Source organism: Empidonax traillii, unplaced genomic scaffold (assembly GCF_003031625.1).
Source record: "Empidonax traillii isolate 1590-97213 ecotype Southwest subspecies unplaced genomic scaffold, ASM303162v1 scaffold472:size658359, whole genome shotgun sequence".
NCBI lineage: Eukaryota > Metazoa > Chordata > Aves > Passeriformes > Tyrannidae > Empidonax > Empidonax traillii.
This window is the reverse complement of record NW_020955665.1, coordinates 517778-538519: the sequence shown is the minus strand read 5'-3', so window position 1 is coordinate 538519 and position 20742 is coordinate 517778. Positions and strand designations below refer to the sequence as shown.

Genomic DNA, 20742 nt, shown 5'->3' with positions numbered 1-20742 from the left:
TGAAGGCTGGAGTCGTAGCTTAGAGTGGGACACATGGAGGCAGTTTAACAGAACCACCCAGCCAGGGTCAAATGTGAACCTTCACAAGTCTTTCTTGAGCATTTTCTGGGTTGATTACAAAATCCTGCCTATAAAACCGAGACATAAGGAGCAGAGGAGCTGAAATGCTGAAGAACTGGGAGTTTAATCCAGATAACCCAGGCGCCAGCCTGACATTCTCACTCTTGGGCCATCTTTGCTTCTTGTTTTCCACTCCCTTAATGGCCTAAGCTCTTTTGTTCCACTCCCCTTCTCCTTCCCACATAGATATTTCAACATATGTATATGTCTGTGTATGTGGAATATCAGCAAAGCTGATACTTTGCTCCCTACAGAGTTCCTTGTGACCACTCTCTCATGTAACTAATCCATAGCAATGTATACTCCAACAAGGAAAATTAAAAGGTTGGGAACCACTGACCTAACTTCTTAGTAAGCAATACAGCTGGCAATCAGATGTAACCCGAGCCCCTCGTTATTGGAGCTGCCTGAGCTATTCATAGCAGAGCAAAATTGCTATGGGAATTGAGCTGGATTTATTTTGTTTGAATGCAAATTATCCCAGGTCAGACAGGCTCAGATCTTCTGCCCCCTCAAATTCATTTGCATCAGCTCTGCCAGGCTGAAGTTTGTATCTGGAGGATCTTCACTGGGGAAAAGTGGGCGTGGGTGGTGAACCACCACCGTGGAGGGCATTTGCTTGGGGCTTTGATGCAGTTGGTGTAAGTCACTCTGCAGCCTCGACTGCTGAACAGAGCGAAGGGGTTGCCATCAGGTAGCCCCAGGTGGTGACCCAGGGCTTGGGCAAGTGTGTCTCTCTGTTGCCTGCAACCTCAGCGGGGTGTCTTGTCAGGGAGAGGGGGTATTTCAAGCTTGCCTGCTGCTCTCACTCATGAAGTGTTCTGAAAAGTCCAGCTGCCAAAGGCCCATCATCACAGGAAAAGCTGTTTTCACTAAAAAAAAATAAAACTCCACTCAAGTTTGATTCTAGTGCACATGATTATAAAGGGTAAAAAAGCCTCTTAAAATCTCAGTTGAAAATTGTTCTAGAAATCAGAAAGAAAATAAAACACCGAAGCCCTTCAGCATTATTTTTAAAAAATCTCATAATTTATTGTGTTGTTTCCTGCAAGGCCTGATTCATGACTTTTAATGTTTGGAGTTGCCTGTCTGATAGGGAGGAATGTTCCTGATCAGAAACACTCAAGCAAGCATCTGTTAATGCTAAGTACCTATGGAAAGGAATTTCCAAGTACTGATTTTAGTTATCTCTCATCAGTTCTTTGTTTTTGGTTGGTTTTTTTTTAAGCTGTTCATTTTCTGTGTCACTATACCTTAATGTTATTGGGTTTGCCTTTATCACCACTTTAGGAGCAGAAGCTTCATAAAGAAGGTATGCACTTTCCCCAGAATATTGGTACATCTGAACTCCAGCCACGTAAAATCGATTGACTGTACACAAGGGGGGAGGAGAACCTTGCCAGCACATTTTCATTTCACCTCATCCTTTAAGCCCTGTCCCAAGATCTGATAAAAATCTGAGCAAGTTAAATTTCAGATATTTAAGAGGGACATAAATGGTGCTTTTAGTTTGTGCTGTTACACAAAATGAGAGGACAGAGAGAGAGATGCATTTTCTATGGTTTTGAAGATTTCCAAGAGGTCAGCCTCCTCTCCTGCCTTGAGCATTTTCTGAAGCTGGGCACCCAGTTATGTGGGATGGATGATCAGGGAACTAAGCAAGCTACCCTCTGAAATCAGTTTTTCTGTTGTTCTTGATGTATCCTAAGTAACTAATCAACTGTCAGACAGCACATGACAAATAGTGGGCTGCCTCTTTTTAGGAAAAGTGAAGCATAAATGCACTCATTAAATAATCCCTCTGTTTCCTGTTTGCTTTGTGATGGATTTCAGAGCTGTCATAACTAATAAAAGATGTAGATTTTATCTTACAGTTGCAGGGATTTGCTTAAACAGGACATGCCCAAGTGCTTGTACAGCTACCAAGGACAAATTTGAGCTGTTGGTTTTAGCTAATTGTCTTCCAAAACCTTTATAGGAAGCCAAAGAGCACTACCGATGGAATTGTAAATTAACTGATCCTGAGTGGAACTTGGTAAACCTCTGGCACTTCACTTAAATATTACTGGTGTATAGTTAGTGCCATAATGCTGTAGTTTACATTAGTATTTTTCTTCTGTTCATTTATCGTGCTCACTTCTGTGTTGGTGTTTTTTTGTTTTTTTTTTTTTTTTTTTCAAAAATCCCAAAACATGAGAAATGAGGGAGCTCACATACTGACAAGCAAGTATTTAATCTGTGGCAAAGCAATCAACTTTGTGTTAGTTCTAGAATATCTCATTACCCTGCAATAAATACCAATTTAATACATTTAAATACCAATGTGACTGGTCCAATTGCTTTAAGTGGAGGAACAAATAAGAATATTTCCTTATTTGCCATATGCTGACAGGGGGTTGCATAAAGATGTTTGAAACAAGTTCAGTCAACTGCAGAAATACAAAGGCACTATTCAGAGATAACGCCCTCTTTGTTCATATAGGAATAATTAAAGACATGCAGTTTTGTTACCTTGTTTTAATAATTGCTGAATGTTCTGCGCAGCATTGCTTTTGAGCAACCAAACAGAGTGGTCTTTCATGACTAACTCAGCCTGGCAATTTAAACATTGTACTCTCCTTCTGTCAGATCCTCAGGTAATAATAAAATGCTATATTGTTAAGAACTCGTAACATTTTACATTTGTAAGAAATCTATATTATGTTAGAATACAGAATAATTGAGTTATTTTTGTGAGTCAGATTCTAAAGAAAAATGTCATCTGCTGACAATTCTCAAGTCAGAATGGGCAGCCAATGATTCTAATGCTTCTTTCATGATAAAAATATTTTAGTGTGTGTAAAGGCCATTAACTTAACCTAAACATTTGCTGTGGTACAGAGCCAGGTATTCCAATCTGGTGAAAATCAGTAAAGGTCTGCTGAGGTTATTCTCATCAGCCAGGGACCCAGTCCAATAAAACATCACTTCTGTACTTCCCTGACTCCAGGGTAGTTGTCAGGGACTGCCCATTTACAGACTGGATACTTTTCTGAAGGATGGGCGCGTTATTTTGGCAAACGTAAAAGCTAGGGAAAAGTTTAGTTAACTTAAATTCTCTCTTTCCTTTAGTGTGCCTGCATGCCTTTGTGCTGCCTGGTTTGGGATGGGATCAAAAATGAACATGCTCCGAGTTTTACTCGTGGGATTCCTGACTTCAATAATACATGTGTATTATTGGAACCCTCATGAGAGTCCATTCTCACCAGTTTCCCAGAACATTTTCTTTCCCAAAGTGGTATAAAAGCACTCTGGAAATGCTTGCAGAGACAATGTTCAGCTCAATGGGAGCTCCTGGGTGCTTAACACTCTGTAAAAAGTCTGCCATTAATTTAACAATCTGTGTATGGATTTAGGGTCCAGGCTTTTCACTTTTGGTTGGTGGATCATGGATTGTGTCCCTGTCACGGTGTTTCAGGAGCTTGTTTGACTAACCCAGTGCTTCAGTAATGTGGGTAACTGTGTGATTGCCCTTCTGAAGGGGGACAGAAACTGTGTGGAGGCAAAATCCAGCTCAGCCCTGTAGCTGCTGCTGTCGCCTCTGCAGCCACTCCCAGCAAAGGGGCTGAGGGTCAGAGTGGAGAGGGAACGAACTTGGTTAATTACTGTGATTTACTGCCATTGGCTTGGCTGTTTGCTCCTGATGCTTCCCGAGGGTAAAAATATCTTTCACCTCAGCAACACTTTTCTGCAATTCAGCTCCTTCTTTCTGCTTTCCAGATACGCTGCTTGTCATTTTTTTTTTTCCTACCTAATTTCACATCTTAATTTGCTCATTTTGATTATATTTTCCAGAGCATTGACATTCTGACCCTGACTCGAGAGGGGCTCAGTTAAGCCATCTCTCAAAGAGTCAGTCAGTGCTATCGGGTATCTGCAGTTCCAGGTCAGGCTGTACGATACTGCTGGCTATAATTCTTGGAAGTAGTTTTGCTTATGACTGTAGTAAGGTTATAGTCTCACATATTTTTCAGACTACCAACTTAACCCATCCCCAGAGGTGAGTCTACTTCATTACACGTTCTCTAAAGAAACAATAATTTATTTAAACTGCTTACATGGTGCAGGATTGCTTTGAACAGCTTCGTGTGATAGCACTGGTTGAATATCCTTGCTCTGGGGGAAAGAGGAATTCATATGATGAATGTCCACAGACTTAACAGGACTTTATTCTTCCTGGGATTCCTCGGCATGTGTGAGAAAATGATGTATTTACCACATTTTCTAGGCTTGACCCAAAACCTGTCTTGAACAGCTGGCACTTTTCCTGCTATCCCAGCGGGATTTTGTCTCAGGCTGCTGGTGAATGCACAGGGACTGCCCCCTCCACACGGGGTGGGACACCTGAGCTAAGACAGTCACTCCTCCTTTGTGGGCAGAGATGGGTCTTTTGTGTTTCCTCTGGGGTGCCAAAGCGACAGAGATTTAGCTGAGCATCAGGGCAGGAAATAAGAGTTTGATTAAAATGATCTGCAGACAAGATAATTTCATGAGTTTTCACTGCGAAGTGAAAGAGGAAAGACTCCAGTATGCTGTAAGATGAGATGGTCCCAGCACTGTGATGTGGATACTAGATTTCTAGGAATCTTTGACCTCGGATGATCCTAAACAGCAAGCAGCCGTAGTTCTTAGGTCATCTGTTCTCCTTGTTCCTTGTATTTCAGGGAAGTTCTTAATTTAAATTTTTATATAAGTAGAACTAAAAACTGTACTTTTTGTCTCTGTACATTCTGTAACTCTTGTTAGGATGTGTTTGACTCAGTGGTTTGGTGTGGNCCTAATTTTATGTATATGCTCATAACATCTAATAAGGCATTTCAGATATAAGTAGTATTCCTTAGAAAAAGACATGCATATTTTTTAGCACTTTGTTTAGCTGAGATACTCTTGTTCTTGTACAAACTGTAATTAACTTTACATCAATGGTTATGTTTAGCAGAGACATTGCAGTTCAATTATTCATCTGTTTTAAGTCTCAGTTTCATTTCATTGTGCTTCTTACCTCATTATTTGCGTTTGGTTTGTGAAACTCCTCTAGGTTTAATATGCATAAAGCTGTTGCCTTTGATTTAATTAGCATGCAGTGAAAATGCCTTGTTTGCAGACAGAGAACCCACATCCATGAGGCTCGTGTAGAGCAAGGATTTGTCTGATATCTCAGCACTCAGCTTTCTTAAATTATGGGTGAGAAATGGAAGTTCTGAAAGTCTTTCACTCCCTGTCACTGCTCTAGTTTTTATGGAGGGTCTGTTTTTTTGGAGATGCTGAATCCTCCAACTGAATTAGGTTTACAGGCTGGAAAAGCAGCCAAAGTCTTCACTCGGAGTTTAAGAACACAGGGGGAGCAAATGGGAGCAGCCTCTGTGCTGTTCCAGTAAGAGGCCAGTGAGACCTGTTGGGAACAGATATGTTAGTGTGTGACTCTCAAAAGTGTTGGGTGTGACTCTCAAAATTGTTGGGTTGAAAATTAGTGGAATATCTACCTGGTTTTGTATAGCTAAGATCAACGTTTTCAGTGGCTTAAAAAAAAATTCTTCTTATTTTTCAACTTATAATCTATCTTCAGTTAAAAAAATCTTGCTGCAGACACCATGCCGTCATTTCCCTTGTCCAAATTTAATTCTGAGATTCTTTTTCCTTTTGTGACACACCAAGAAAACAGAACAAGTGCTGTACCTTGGTGATAACACTCGGATACTGAGGAATTTCGCAGAGATACATTGGATCTGAAAATTCCTTTTAAATGACAGCTGAGCAAACGTTTTATAACAAATAAGAAGTGGGAGAAATGTTGCCATTTTATCTCTTCTCAACTTTTCTGCAAACAAACTACCAAGTCCCTCTAATTCGTTGATTCAAAATTATTTGCTGACCACACAGGTCAACGCGTGTCTTTCCATTTTCTTTCCAGTGGCATGGAATATCCCTTGCAGAAGGACAGCAAATATGTGTTGTGAGGGAAAAACAAGGGAACAGCGAATTCCAACTGAGCAATCTCTTGGGTGTTCCTTCCCACCATATTCTCACAATTATTTCTATTATTAGTGATAGCCACAGTGGGAGACAGAAGGAATAGACAGGAGTCCCTGGCCTTTTTCATGCTGTGTTGTCTAGACTTAGAAGAATGTTAGATTTTGTCATCCTGCTTCCTCTCATGGTGTTATAACTGCAGAAAATCTGAAATAAAAATGGGGGTTTGACCTATGTGACCTTGTCCTCATTGTGTCCTGAGCCCATCAAGGTTAATGGAAAGACATCCTTGACTCGAGGAAAATCACGTGTCCTGAGAGCTGTGCTGACAATGGCAAACCCAATGCATAATTTTCCATGACGGCTTTGACAGTATTTGTTCAACTACTGAAGTATTTGAGCTGGATAAATATATTGCATCTAACAATTATGGAGATGTTTCGTGTGTTTGTAGAAAAAATTCCCAGAACACCCAGGAGTACAAAGGAGGCCAAAATCTGGCCTTCAAGAAACTGGAATTCCTTGGCAGTGTAAAGTCAGAGAAGAGGGCTCTGGGCTGGTCTCCTGCCTCGGTGCTGTGGCATTTCCCAGCTGGCATGTTTTCCAGCCAGCACAACCATAGCCATGGGTCACTTTGCTTTACCTAACACTAAAATTCAAGAACCTGCAAGAAAGTACCTGGCAGTTGTTGCCCCATTGCCCCCTTTGCAGTGCTCCAGAGGTCTGCAGCTCTGTCTGAAGCCAGATCAGCATTCTCAGCATTACTTTGGAATTCCCAAAGCGATTATTTCAATATGAATCCTTGAAACCATCCCTTCCCATACCTAGAAGAAGTGGAAAATGGTCTGTGATTGAATGAGTGTCCAGACTGTTCCATGGCACTTCCCCTTTCTTCTTGACAACTTCATAAAACTGGATGTTATCAAAAAGAAGGTATCTTTCATTCGCACAGCATTTTTCAATTTGGTGGATGAGTCTGATGTAAAACCCAAAGGGAAGAAGTCATAGTGGAGATCTAGGGTCATTTCTGCTGGGAAAAAAGTGACTACATTTGTAAGGCACTTAGTCATCTACAGCCTCTGTAAAGGTGCAGCAAGACACATGCAGGGCCCAGAATGCAGTTGCTTCTTACCCCCCCACCCTGAATTCTCAATCCACCCTTATAATGTTAAATATAGAAATGATGTTTGAGGCTGAAACTTGGTGTACATCAGGGACAGTTTCTTACAGGAAAATGGAGAAATCCCCCCCTCCTTTTTTTTTTTTTTTTTCCATATGGTTTGAATCATTTATTAAATGAATCCTACAGGAATAATTTCAGATGTGGAAACCTTTAAAATGGGGAAATAAAAACCAGATTCACTGCATTTCTGTTTTCCAGCTGAAAAAAAAACCCCACTTAGCAGCGCCCAATTATCAGTGCATTCTAGTAGATAAAGATTGCCTCTCAGAACCACTGGTAAATTGTGTGATGACACACATCATAAGGATTAAAATATCAGTCTTCTTCCCTACAGGAAAGTACTTTGTCATGACCAAATGTGATCTGACATTTGAAATATGCCAACTTATTGCAGTGGGCAGGCAAGTTAAATTCCAGTCAATTATTTAAATCCTGTCTGTTATTGATGGAGGCAATTTTAACCTTCATTTAGAATGTTAAGTAGATACAGGCTGAGATGGGTAATTATGAATTCATGTTGAACAAAGGAGAGGGGACAAATTGTTAATCAGAATATCTTTTCTGTTTGTTTGGTTATTATTATTCAGAGGGCAATTAGACCCTCTCAGTTCATAATGTGAGATCTCTTCTATTATAAAAATTAAATCACAGTATGATTTTATGAGCACTGTTATTAGGCCCATGTGAAAGGTGCTTATTTGGGGGAGTACTGCGAAGTTGCCTTTGATTTGGAACAACAGAAGTGAATTTCCATGAAAAGAGCACAGTAGATGACTGTAGACTGTTGAGGACCTGTAGATCTCTGATAAATCTCTCCAGCTGGAATTGAGTTAAAATCAGTGTCAGCATTAGCTTAGTAAACAGTTAAAGCTGTGAAGATTTCACGTGTAACTTTCTATTTTCTGTTAAGTTTTCCTCATGGGAAACAATTTCTTAAAGTGCAGAAAATTCCACAGATCCTTAAAAAATACAGTGCTTATGTTAGACATTCCAACTGCTTTCCTTCTGATACCCATTCTGGTCCTAGGATGTTAGGCTAAAGAAGAGCATCCATTTCAGAAGGGAATAGGTGATACATGTCTCTTATCTGCATTTTCAAAGAAGATTTTTTGGGGGAAGGAGGTGGAATTGTGGTCTGGGAGGACTTGATGTCGAGTAAGATGGTTTGCAATTGACATTTGTTTGTCTGCACATATTTTTCTGGAGCATAAGAGATATGTAGTCCTCATGGGATGTCAATTTTGGCAGGAGGATGTTGGCACATGGTAGAGCCTCACTGATCCAAACCAAAAGTCTGTATCTAGTATTACGTATGTAATGTAGTAGAATTACCTGATGAAACTTCTCCTTGGTTTTTGACTTGGTAAAAAGGAGTGTTTATTACAATATGTTTTACAAAACCAAGAAATGAAATAAAATCATAACTGATTAATGAGCTGCATGGAAATACTTCCTCAGTGCCACCCACATTTCCCTGGCCCTGATCCTGGAAACACTTCATCACATGTGCAGTTTTATGCACAGATACTATGTGAAAACTAGAGCGTAGTTTTCCCATACTTACTTCTGCCTTTCAGGGATCCAAGAAGGCAAACAATTAGATACTTGCTTTCGCTGATTAGCTTTCTCTTGTAGGAGGGTATAAATTTTAAACTGTGTTTATTATGATTAAATTGCAGGGAGTTGATTACTAAATGATGGTGCAAAAGTGTTCAGATGCTTCAGCTTTTGCTGCTGTCTTGTAATGTACATTTCTACTTATAGCGACCTGAGGTCTGGGATTCCCTTTTGGTAATACCTTGTTCTGAAAACCCCTTGAATCTTAATTCATATATTTTGTTTTACTAATCTATGCTTTTATGGGAAGTTGCATCTTACAAAAGCATTTCCTTTTTATGTGAGACTGTATCCTGTACACAAACACACATACAGAGAAATCTGTACTGTGAAGAATGGGTCAATATTGCATATGACATTATCCCTGGTACTGTGTGAGGGTGCTGTGCTGCCAGTCCCCCAACATTCCTGTTCTGTGTGTTACCAGATGTGAGGCCTGGTCGTCTCTGAAGTGCAACGATGCATGCTTTAATTGGGAAGACTGTCCAGCTCATCACTTGAGTAAATCTAATTTAGAGGCGCACATTGCAACCCGTCTGGGCTCTGCAGGGAGATCGCTGCAGGAGTTAGCGTTTTCCAGCTGTGAGCCTTGACAGTCCCGTCTCTAACTCGTGGTGGTGTTGCTTTTTTTTAGTCAGGTTTGATAAGGACACGGAAGATCGAGTTCCTTATCTCCCCATTACCTCAGCAGCTGGCACGGGAGCACAACTACACATCCCCCGCTGGACACCATCCTCACGTGCTCTACAAACGAACTGCAGAAGAGAAGGTGCACCGGTACACAGTAGAGTCCCATCCCAAATCCTTCCCTTTTGGCCGTGACAGAATGCACACTTCCCACAAGAATGGTTACCACCATGGAAGGTTTCAAAAGCAGCATTTTTGTGGACGTCGCAAGAAATGTATGTAAGGAAACTTTCTCTCCTCTTTTGAGATAGTGGCTGTTACAGGCTGTGTGCTGATCCTGAGGTGTGCTTCTCCTCTCTTCGCATCCCCTTGGCATGAGGATGTAATAATTTTAAGTTGTATATTTCCAAAGTAAAAGACATATGAGAAATTGAGTTTTCCTTGAGATTCACAGAATCATCTGTTTTATTAAGCCGTCAGAATCACTGTTTAGTTTCCTTGTGCTTTACCAAGATTTAAGTGTCCCTTGGTTGATTTTTTTTTACGTTGACATAGTTTTCAGTAAGCAGTTCTGCACAGTGATGGAGGCCAAGTCCCTGAACTGCTCTCTGTTAGTTTGGGGATAAAAAACTAATTAGGCTTGCAAATGAAGAGAAAGTCTTCGAAATCATTGATTTCTGAGGAGATAGAGATTAAGTCTTTCAGAACTCACCATTCGATAATGAAATTTTCAGCAACTAAGATCTTCAAAAAAACCCTCCCATGTAAATTGTTTAAATAAGATTTTGGAGCCACGTCTTAAAAAATACATTGAAAGATATTATCCTGCCAAGATCTATTCTAAGTCTTTCCTCAGGCCCTCAAATTGCAGAACATTTTAGAACCCCCTTGGTCCCTATATCTGTACTTTCAGCATTCAGTTGATGCCTTTTGAAAGCTGATCAGCTTCGGAGCTGAGATTTTTAATGAGGGTCTCCTGGACTGCAAACAGTGTTGAAAACAGTGTCTCAGTCCAGTTATATTCTTCCAACTTCCTACTTGAGTTCTGAGAAAATGAACAGCTTCCTTTTCCAAAGGTGTGTAAGGAAGACAGAGAAAATAAATAGAAGGGAAGGAATGAGCAAGGAGTTAGTGGAAAAGGTGTCTGGCTGAGACTGAGCCCTATATGAGGCCTGAAAACAAAGGGTTTGTTAAAGATTCCGAAATCCTTCCCCCCAGGTTTGAAAGCCAAACCTCAAGCGCCAGATGCACAAGCCTGTGAGTCAACCTGTAAACATTTGCATTCTAATGCCGTCCAAAACTGCCTCATTCCATCCTCCCTTTCCCTCCTGTCTGGTTTCCCTGCTGCAGAGCAGGGGGTGATGGTGCTAAATTAGCTCCTCTGCTTTGTACTGTTTTGTTTTATTTGCATTGTCCTCCGTGGTCTTGTGCCTTATTTACTGTTTCTTCCATGTCTGCTTGTCCAAATTCAGGATTATTCTTGTTCTCTTGAGCTTTTACACGGTGCTTATTCCTATAATAAATGAGAGCATTTGGAACACTGTATTTTCGTGACCTCCTGACATGTAATAAGATATTATTATATTACTCCTGTCTCACAAATGGGACTCACAGGCACTGCAGAGGTCAGAAATAATCAATGTTTCTGGGTACCAAATCAAGAAACTGGGTTTTTCTTTAAAATATTTATCAAATACATGCTTTTGTAATTCTATTATTCTGTGTGTATATCTGTATATTCAGTAATTTCAGTTACAGCTATGAGTTCTTTGCTGCATATTCAAGCTGGGTTTATGTTAAATGAAGAACGTGCAATTAGCATCCAACTGTGATTAGTGTCAGTGATTTACCCATCATAGGAACTCTGTGTCAGATACACTGTAAAGATCTCATTGAGGAAAATGGCATTTAATTACCCACAAAACTCTTTTCACATCCTGTGGTCTTTAACTCCATGCAGTGCATACCTATAACCTTCTGAGAGAAGGGAAGGAGTTCTGAACAAAACAGCCTACTTCCAGATCCAGTCTTGATTAATCTGTAAAACAAATTGACCTCCTGTTCACTGAATGAATGCAGTGCTACAAGTAAAATCACGTCATTGTTATTTAGTAGGGGTAAAATATAGGGTTTTTTTCTTTTTCTTTCTTTTTCTTACTTTTTTTTTTTTTTTTTGGATGGTTTTAGGTTTTTACGTTGTTTTTCCTGGTCTTCTTCTGAGATCTGGAGTCATATCAGTTTGAAATTTTCAGCAAAATCCACTCTAGTCACCTGGAGTAGAAAATTTCAGCTCAAATGAACAGAGGGATGGAGAATTCAGTCTGACAGAAGGCAGTCCTCTGCTATTAACCCTGCCTAGTCAAGGTTAATTTATCCTAACCTAAGAATGAAATCAAACTTGTTGAACAGTAAGGAGGAAGAGCACATTGCCGCTTTTGGTGTCGTGAAAATAGCTTGTCCCACTCACCATCTTTAAAAATTTCATGTGCTGGCAGTTTGTAAACATTAGACAAACCAGTTACTCACCTTCCAAACTCTTCTTCACAACCTAACTGTTTTTAGATCATGAGAATTAGCTGGACTGTAGTTAGTAAATCATGCATGAAGCATTGCTGCTGCTTATGTTTTATTAGTAGTGGTGCAGTTAATTCAAGAGCAAAACTTCACTGCTCATGGATATTTGTGTCCAAAGCCTTGTAGCTGTATTGCCTTCAAAATAGTACTTGGACACTGTTGTGACTTGAACTGAGCTCTTCTCTCTCAGGTGAGGATTCTCCTTGTGTCTTGATGTGCTTCCAGAAGGGAAAAGTTCTTTGAGCTTGTAAAGGACAATTGTTTAAAATGAGTGATACATTTCAAAATCTTATTAGCACAGTCCTTTGCAATGTTAAATGTACTTCAGAGTGACTGAGTTCTTAAAGGCAGACCACATTTGTGCATTCTGTGGCATCCTTGATTTCCTGGTTTGGCATGGAAGGAAGTAATGCCTGTTTTAGTTCTGTCTTTGGAATAACTTTCTTGTGGGGCACAGACAGGATTTTTTTTCATTACCTGAGGCTCCCTCACTTGTGTCATGTTACATTCTCTGCCAAAAAACCCTTATTGCTATCCAAAGAGTAAGTTGAAGTGGCCTTTGAGCTATTTTTTTTGATGCAGAGGTAGTGTAGGTTTATGCAGCAGAAGCTGTGGATAGCAGGGGCACTGCAGGACTTGGGACACAGATTTCTTTTCCCATTTTCTGGCCCTCTGAGTAAATGGAGTTGAGACCATTCTCTAACTGTGCCATTGGCCATGCAATACCATCCAGAGGGAAAAAGTGCACCCTGGCAATGGGATATTGGCTGTTGTCAAGCCCTCCTTGCTGCTGCCTGACATTTCCCTGTATTAAATAAATATATTCCCAGCAGGAATAATCTCAGTGGCAGACTCGCATAGAAGGCTGATGTCAGTCACAATAACAGGCTGGCAGGAATCTTACTTGTGGTGTGTATCTGCTTTCTGTTCTGACCGTGGACATCTGTTCTGGAAAGGACTTTTTTGCCAACTGCTGTGTAAGTAGCACATGCCAAACACCTCAGGAAGTTATCGAAAGGACAAGAAAAATGTATATACTCTGTTAAAAATTCTGTTGTATTTTTTTGCACAGATGCTACCATTTTATTAGATTAATTCCTTATTTCAAACTGCTTATTGCATACAAATGTGGTTCTCCCATTTCCTTCTCGCCCTGTAGCCATCCTTCCCTCAGGAATGGATCGGGTCTTTTTTAATAAATACAGAAGAACTTAGCCAGAAGTATTAAATCACATGCTGTAAAAATAATCTGAGGCTCTAAACCTGTGATACTTCGTTTTCTGATGAAACAGTTCATGGGTGATCTGAACCCTTCCCAAAACAGTTCCATTTCCTTTTAGATGCACCCAAGCCACCCACAGCAGAGACGTACATTCGCTCCGATGAGTACGGGACTTCCGCGAGGTTCAAGAGATCATCTGCTAAAATTCAGAAAAACGGGAGTCTAAATGTTGAAACCCTTGTTGTGGCGGATAAAAAAATGCTGGAGAAACATGGCAAGGAAAATGTAACAACGTACATCTTAACGGTCATGAACATGGTAAGCTGTGGTGTAGCTGAAGTGGGTTTCCTCTGCAGAGCAGGTCCTTTCATTGGACAAGTAGTGGAACCAAAAAGAGCAGCCTTATCTGATGTATTACTTATGTAAAAAAAGGCCTTTATAAATAGATTTTTAGATTATCGCAGCTTTGTCAACAGTACTGTAGAGTAAAAAAATTGGAACATGTTTAAAATTTTAAATCCTGTGTAGTCCAGAAAAGGCAGATACTCTGATACTGAAACTTTCATTTCATTTACCATTATGAGTCTGTTTTATCTGATGTGTCTCCTTGAACCAAACATTTATTTGAGAGAGCACAAATTTATTTGCATAAAATTGATATAACTAGAAATATATTTTCCTGTTTGGTTTTGCTCTTTACTTTTGTACTACAAAACTTGAGCTTGAACTTTGACCTTGATTACATCTGATCCAGGAGACCCAAGGACAGAGCAAAGCCCATAGAAGTCAATAGAAGGTTTTCAAGTTTTTCAATAAGTGTTGTGGGTTGGGGCATAATTCTTCTGACTTAAGCTCTTTTGGATTAATCCTACAAGGTATATAACTCCATTAATTTGTATTGAAAATTCAAGGCCAAAGCAGTAACTCAGTACATATGTTTAATCTATTAAAAAGTATTATACATGTAGGTGATATTTCCTCTTCAATAATCGTTGCAGGTCTCGAGTCTGTTTAAAGATGGAACAATTGGAAGTGATATAAACATTATTGTTGTAAGCCTGCTTCTTTTGGAACAAGAGCCTGTAAGTTGTGTTGGAATTTTCATCTTAGCTACTTTATTTGCCCCTGTTCACTGGGAGCACTGGGTATTCCCATGTTATGTACAAGGTTTCTTAAAACATAGAGCATGAGAACAGATTAAAATCAAAAAACCTTCAAAATGACACTTTCTGCATTTCACTACTTCTTGGGTTTTGATACTAAATTCCTTCATTTCATATAAGTGTTCTTTAGAAACGTTGAAATGCTTCCAGTAAGACAAAACTTAACAATTTACAGAGTTTTCTTGAAGAGAAATGTCTGGAATGAGAAATCTACCTAATACATATTTAAATAAATAGAAAGATTTTGAACTGGGATTTCCAGGGTGTGATGATCAGAAGTTGCTGGAATGAGAAATCTAATTAATAAGAAATTAAACAAATAGAAAGATTTTTAACTGGGCTTTCCAGGAAGTGGTGATTAGAAGTGGTAAGGAGCCAAAATTCCCAAACTGAAGATGGCATGAAACAAAAGGTAGGAGTGGAGCCAATTCTTGTGTCAAGGGTGCTGAGACAAAAGAAGACAACATCTCTTTTGCTGAAAAGACATTTGTGATGGGTTGATCTACTTGGATTATACCTTCCCTCCCCAGAAGTCACCAAACATTTTAATCACAAGATTGAATATGGCTTAGTGTTCAGCTTTCTCAGGAATCAAATATATTTGTACGCTGTAATTTCAACCACCAACTTCGGAAATATCTGTGTGTCTTGGGAGAGGTGCAGTTTTATTTTACAACTGCAAGACATTCACTCATCAACTGACTCAGCCATCACATGGGAATACATAAGTTTATGTAGAACAAATACGAAAAAATAATTCTCTTTTCCCTGACCGAGTCTTACTCTTTCAATCCCCTTTCTGGAGTACTGATGGAAGCACCTTGTTTCTGTGTCTGTGCCACCCCTGCAGGGTGGGTTATTGATCAACCACCACGCAGACCAGTCCCTGAACAGCTTTTGCCAGTGGCAGTCTGCCCTGGTCGGGAAGAACGGGAAGCGCCATGACCACGCCATCCTGCTCACGGGTTTTGATATCTGCTCCTGGAAAAATGAGCCCTGTGATACCCTAGGTATGATAGCAAAGCTCGTGCTGATAAACTTGTGGGTGTCCACAGCAGAAACTGAAATGGTTTGAAATTTAAGAAGTCGATTTTTGCACATGCTGTCAGCCTCCTTGAAGAGGGAAGAGCAGAATTGCTCTTGGATGTTTGTCTTTGAGGTACCTGGAAGGAAAAGAGTATTGCTGGTACCATTGCCCCTGAAGAAGTGGCATAATAAGCTCTCTGAAGAAACTCTTTTGGATTTTCACCTCTTCAAGGAATATTTTTGATTTTGAGATTATTTCTGAGCCACTCTTTTTTCCCCCCCTTTTTGTGACTAGTTGCCCTTTTTGAACGGGATTTCTCCATAGTTTAGGAGCAGTAAAGGCATGGGAGGTGGCATGAGAATAATCTTTACAAGTAAAGTGTAGTTTGAGAAGTGAGGTTAGACTTTCACTTCTTATTTTTTATATTATGTTATAATTTATATTTTATACTTTATTGTCAAATAAAAGTCAGCTGCAATTCCTCCATGATAAACCTGATGAAGTAAATAAGTGTCTTCACGCACTGAAATAAACTGGCTTATTAGGACCAGTGCAGATGATCTGTCTGTTTGGAATTCTGTAGAGGAACAAGCTATTCAACTGCTTCCTTCCTTCAGGATTTGCACCCATCAGTGGCATGTGCAGCAAGTACCGTAGCTGCACCATTAATGAAGATACAGGCCTGGGACTGGCTTTTACAATTGCCCACGAATCTGGACACAAGTAAGTTTCTTCTTCTGTAAACAAGTGTGTAAGTGAATGGAAACAGCACAGTTAATATAAATCAGTTAAACAGGGATCATTTGGATTGGCTGATCCTACATACAGATCATCTGAAGCGTGGAGAGTGGTGAGGAGTTACATCCAGCTGGTGAATGATCACCAGTGGTGTTCCCCAGGGATCAGAATTGGGGCCAGTCCTGTTGAATACCTTTATCAGTGGTGTGAACAAGGGGATCAGGCATCCCCTCAGAAAGTTTGCTGGGTGGGAGTGTAGGTGTGCTGGAGGGCAGGAAGGCTCTGCAGAGGGATCTGGACAGGCTGGATCCATGGGCTGAGGCCAACGGGGTGAGGGTCAAAAAGGCCGAGTGCCAGATCCTGCCCTCGGGTCGCCACAACCCATGTAGAGCTCCAGGCTGGGGCAGAGGGGCTGGAAAGCTGGAAAAGGCCCTGGGAGTGCTGGTTGAGAGCAAGTGAAAATGAGCTGGATGTGCCCAGGTGGGCAGAAAAGCTGGTTACACCTGGTCTATATCAGGAATAGTGTTGCCACAGGACTAGGGAACTGGTTGTCCCTGTTTCCTGGGCACTGCTGGGACACCTTGAATTCTGGGGTCAGTTTTTGTCCCCTCACAAAAAGAAGGACATGGAGGTGCTTGAGTATGTCCAGGGAAGGGAACAGAGCTGGGGAAGGGGCTGGAGCAGCAGGAGCAGCTGAGGGATTTGGGGAGGCTCAACCTGGAGAAAAGGAGGCTCAGGGGGGACCTTCTCACTCTCTGCGACTCCTTGACAGGAGGGGGGATCTGGGGGGGATTGGGCTCTGCTCCCAGGGAACAAGGGACAGGATAAGAGCAGATGGTCTGAAGTTATACCAGGAGATCTTTCTTTTGGATATTTTGGAAAATTCCTTCATCAAAAGGGTTGTTAGGCATTGGCACAGGCTACCCAGGGATGTGGTGGAATCATCGTCCCTGGAGGGGTTTACAAGGTGCTTGGATGTGGCACTTGGGAACATGTCTTAAGGGTGCCCTTGGCAGTGCTGAGGAAATGGTTGGATTCGATGATCTTAAAGGTCTTTCCCAACCTAAGATTCTCTGATTCTATGACTCTGATTTATAGAGAGCTATATAATGATTAGCCCTTGGATTTCCATTTTATTTCTGCTGTAGTAAGACTGTAATTTTCTTAAGAATCTGCTGCCTCATACAAAATCAGTAATAATCTTCCATGGAACTTCAGCTATTTTTTGAACTGTTGAATTCAAGATGATTAGGTTTTGTTCTGCTGGGTTTTAACAAATAATTTTGAATTTCTTTTTCCCAGCTTTGTGCGTGGTTTTGGTTTTCAGTTGTAGCACAGTTCAGTCTGCAGTCTGTCTCCCCTGTGGCAGTACAGAAGCACAGTTTTCTCTGTGTGGTACAAACCTGAAATCAAGGTTCAGATAAAGCATAGGAACTTTATTTTGAGCAGCAACATTAATGCACAGAATATCTTTGGAAAGCAGGGGTACTGTATTCTGCTGATTGATCAAGGCATGGAGCCTTCTCATTGTGCATGACTGAACCAGGACTATTTAGCTTTCATTGTAAAATATGCTCTGCAGTACATACTATGACCTAATGTCTACACAAGTGACCCTGTCATAGGTTTCAGTGCATCTGAAGGGAAATAAGGAATTAAAGAATAATCCAACTACCAGTGAAGCTTGTGGGACTTGAGCCAAAGCATTCAAAGGGACCAAATGTGTAAAATACATATTGTTTGATCCTCCTGTCACACTAATGCAATTTCAAGACCTCAGTACATTTATATTGATCAATATTAGGAGAGAATCAGGCCCATAGCTTATTTGTCAAGAATTATCCCATTTAATCTCTTAATGTTCTCCTCCCCTTTTATTTTCTTATTTGCTTTGAGAGATTATGCATGGAAATTTTTAATAATTTTCTTTTTTCCTACTTTTTTTTCCTTTTTCACTGTTGCCTTTGATTTACATGTTATTTAACCTTTCTTTGGTACACTTCCATACTCCTGTCTAATAAAAGGCATTCAATCTCCTGGGAAAAGCCTGTGCCAGATAGAAAATGGCTTTATGACCATTTGCTTGTGTTCATGTTCCTGAGGCTACCTAGTAAGACAGCAGAATTTGGTTTCTGTAATACAGAGATTCCTGGAAGAAAAAAAAAAACCCAAACTTGTGACAGCCTTGGAGGTTCACTGTGAATATATTAACCAAAGGGTTTCATAGGAGGAGAATGCTGTATGATGTACAGAACACACTCTGTGGTCCACTGAGAAGCTTCAGTGGTTAGACATTTTAGTGGTTTCCTAGACACTTTAATTGTTTTCTTTACCTTGTGTTTTTACCTGAAAGGTTAACAGTTCCTCTGGGTGCTCAGAGCCCATTGTGTCAGTGGGATATAAACGGGGGATTCTCTGGCTGCAGTGCATGGGAACAAAGTATTTTATGAAGGATGCTAAAATATGAGCTCAATTGGTGCTGCTTCTGTCCATCTATGGAAAGAGACATATATTTTAGGAAGTTTGGAGCCTCAGCTGGTAGCAACACATTCAGTAACTCTGATGAGCCTGTAGTGATTTATTGCAGTGGAGGATTGAGTCCAGTAAATTAGATATTCCCTGCACATGCACAGATTACATTCATAAAGGGGCCAAGGTACTACAATATTGAAGTAACAGATGATGAAACTTCTCTCCAAAACACACTGAAATCCACAGATGTCCCGTACAGTGAGTAAATACAGAACAGTGAAAGGAAAGAACCTAAAAATCAGCTTTATTATATACATAAAATCCCCATAATTCATCATTATAACGTTTTTATTTTATTATTGCTTATTATTCTTTGTATCATCCTAACACCTCTCCTAGTGAAAGCAGGGCCTCGTGATGCTCAGACTGAGCAAAGAACCGCATAAGAAACAGTATTCCCACTGAAGAGTTAAATTCTAGACAGAGTGAATGACACTGTATAACAAAGGTGAGGGAAAAAAAGCAGTTTGCTTGAGATAACACAGCAAGTTCGTGGCCAAAATTTGAAAAATAATAATGTTTTCACATTCACATCTTGTGTTCTATTCATTCCCACCCATTTCTTCCGCTACAGGTTGAATGCAGCTCTCTAGGCATGAACCCCACATTCCCTATGGAGTTCAAGCATAATGTTGGTACCCTGGAAGTGTTTCTTTTGCCCCCTCAAATTTTGTCTTGCTTCTGTTTAATCTAGACTGTCGCTCTCCCGCCCGGTTCTCTTTTCAGCTTTGGTATGATTCACGATGGAGAAGGGAATGCTTGTAGAAAAGCTGAGGGCAATATCATGTCTCCCACGCTCACCGGGAACAACGGCGTGTTTTCGTGGTCTGTTTGCAGCAGGCAGTACCTCAACAAATTTCTCAGGTAGGTCACGTGTAAATCTGGGCTGGTGCCAGGGAGCGCAGCTTCAGTAACTGGGCTTGAATTCTTGAACAGCATAAAAATTACTAAAGTGTGAAATTCACCCCTTTTAAAATGTGCTCCAGCCCGTGAGGTGGGTGAGCCCACGCACTCAGGGCTGCTGGAGCACAGAGGTGTGTGAGTGCTTTTGTCCTGCCTTGTTTCAAAAGAAACATGAATTTCACCCTCCAGGAATACCCTGCAGTAGTGACTGGAATATCCTTCTTTCCCAGGCATTCCTGTCAGCAGCTGAGTTTATTAGAGAATTAGTAGGAAGTGTACACAAAGGAGGGCAGACACAGTGGTACCAAAGTCGTTACAAATGTAAATTAACATCAGTGGCCTTTCTCACTGGAGTTTCTCTCTTGATCTAGCTCCTGACATGAGTAAAGGACATTCTGCATTTTTCACATCCTGTTTCTGAGGGAAAGAAAAAAAGGAAAAAGAGAAAGATGCCAATAATTTCTCCAGCATGTTGACATAACTCAGTGATGCTTTTAAAGGAACTGTTTTCCAGTCAGTGTTTAATTCATCATTACATTAAACTTTCCCTTATTTTTATTTGTTATTTTGTGGCTAGATTCTACACAATTACTAAAGAATGTGTAGGCAGTGACCAAGAGCAACATAGGTTTTAGATGTTAATTCCTTAGAGTGAGAATCAGGCACCTAAGTTGTTCTGTGGGTCTGATCCTTGAATTCCCAGTTAATATCTTTGAGTAGCAGCCAGGGAGGTAACAGAGTTCTGGGTTTTTTTTCCTGCTGCAGCGATGCAACATATTCTGAGTACAGAAGAAAACTGCAAACTAAAAAGTCGTGTGTCAGTCAATGTACAGAAAGTGAATGCTGGAATGGGACAGTGTGCCTGCTGATTGTGTGGATCCCTGAGCTGGGGAACCCATTTAAGGGAAAGAAGCAGACTAGGTCACCTTGCTCTTGGTTACCAAGGAATAAAGGGAGGAAAAGAATTTGACATCATTCTTTCTTGTTGTCACAACAGTCCCAAAGCCTGGAAATTCCTGCTTCCTTA

At 40.5% G+C, this 20742-nt stretch overlaps 1 protein-coding gene across 5 annotated transcripts in view; it reads left to right on the top strand.

Moving 5' to 3' along the window:
• ADAMTS18 (ADAM metallopeptidase with thrombospondin type 1 motif 18) overlaps positions 1-20742 on the top strand; it is a 76482-nt gene that overhangs the window by 17217 nt on the left and 38523 nt on the right. For 2 of the 5 annotated variants that reach the window (XM_027895837.1, XM_027895838.1), the window contains exons 4-9: positions 9564-9831; positions 13471-13670; positions 14351-14434; positions 15366-15525; positions 16160-16265; positions 19539-19676. In XM_027895837.1, the coding sequence (XP_027751638.1) occupies positions 9564-9831; positions 13471-13670; positions 14351-14434; positions 15366-15525; positions 16160-16265; positions 19539-19676 (956 nt within the window). Of the gene's footprint in view, positions 1-9563; positions 9836-11784; positions 11921-12963; positions 13108-13470; positions 13671-14350; positions 14435-15365; positions 15526-16159; positions 16266-19538; positions 19677-20742 lie in introns of those variants that run through there. The other 3 variants (XM_027895839.1, XM_027895840.1, XM_027895841.1) reach the window with 3 other exon arrangements.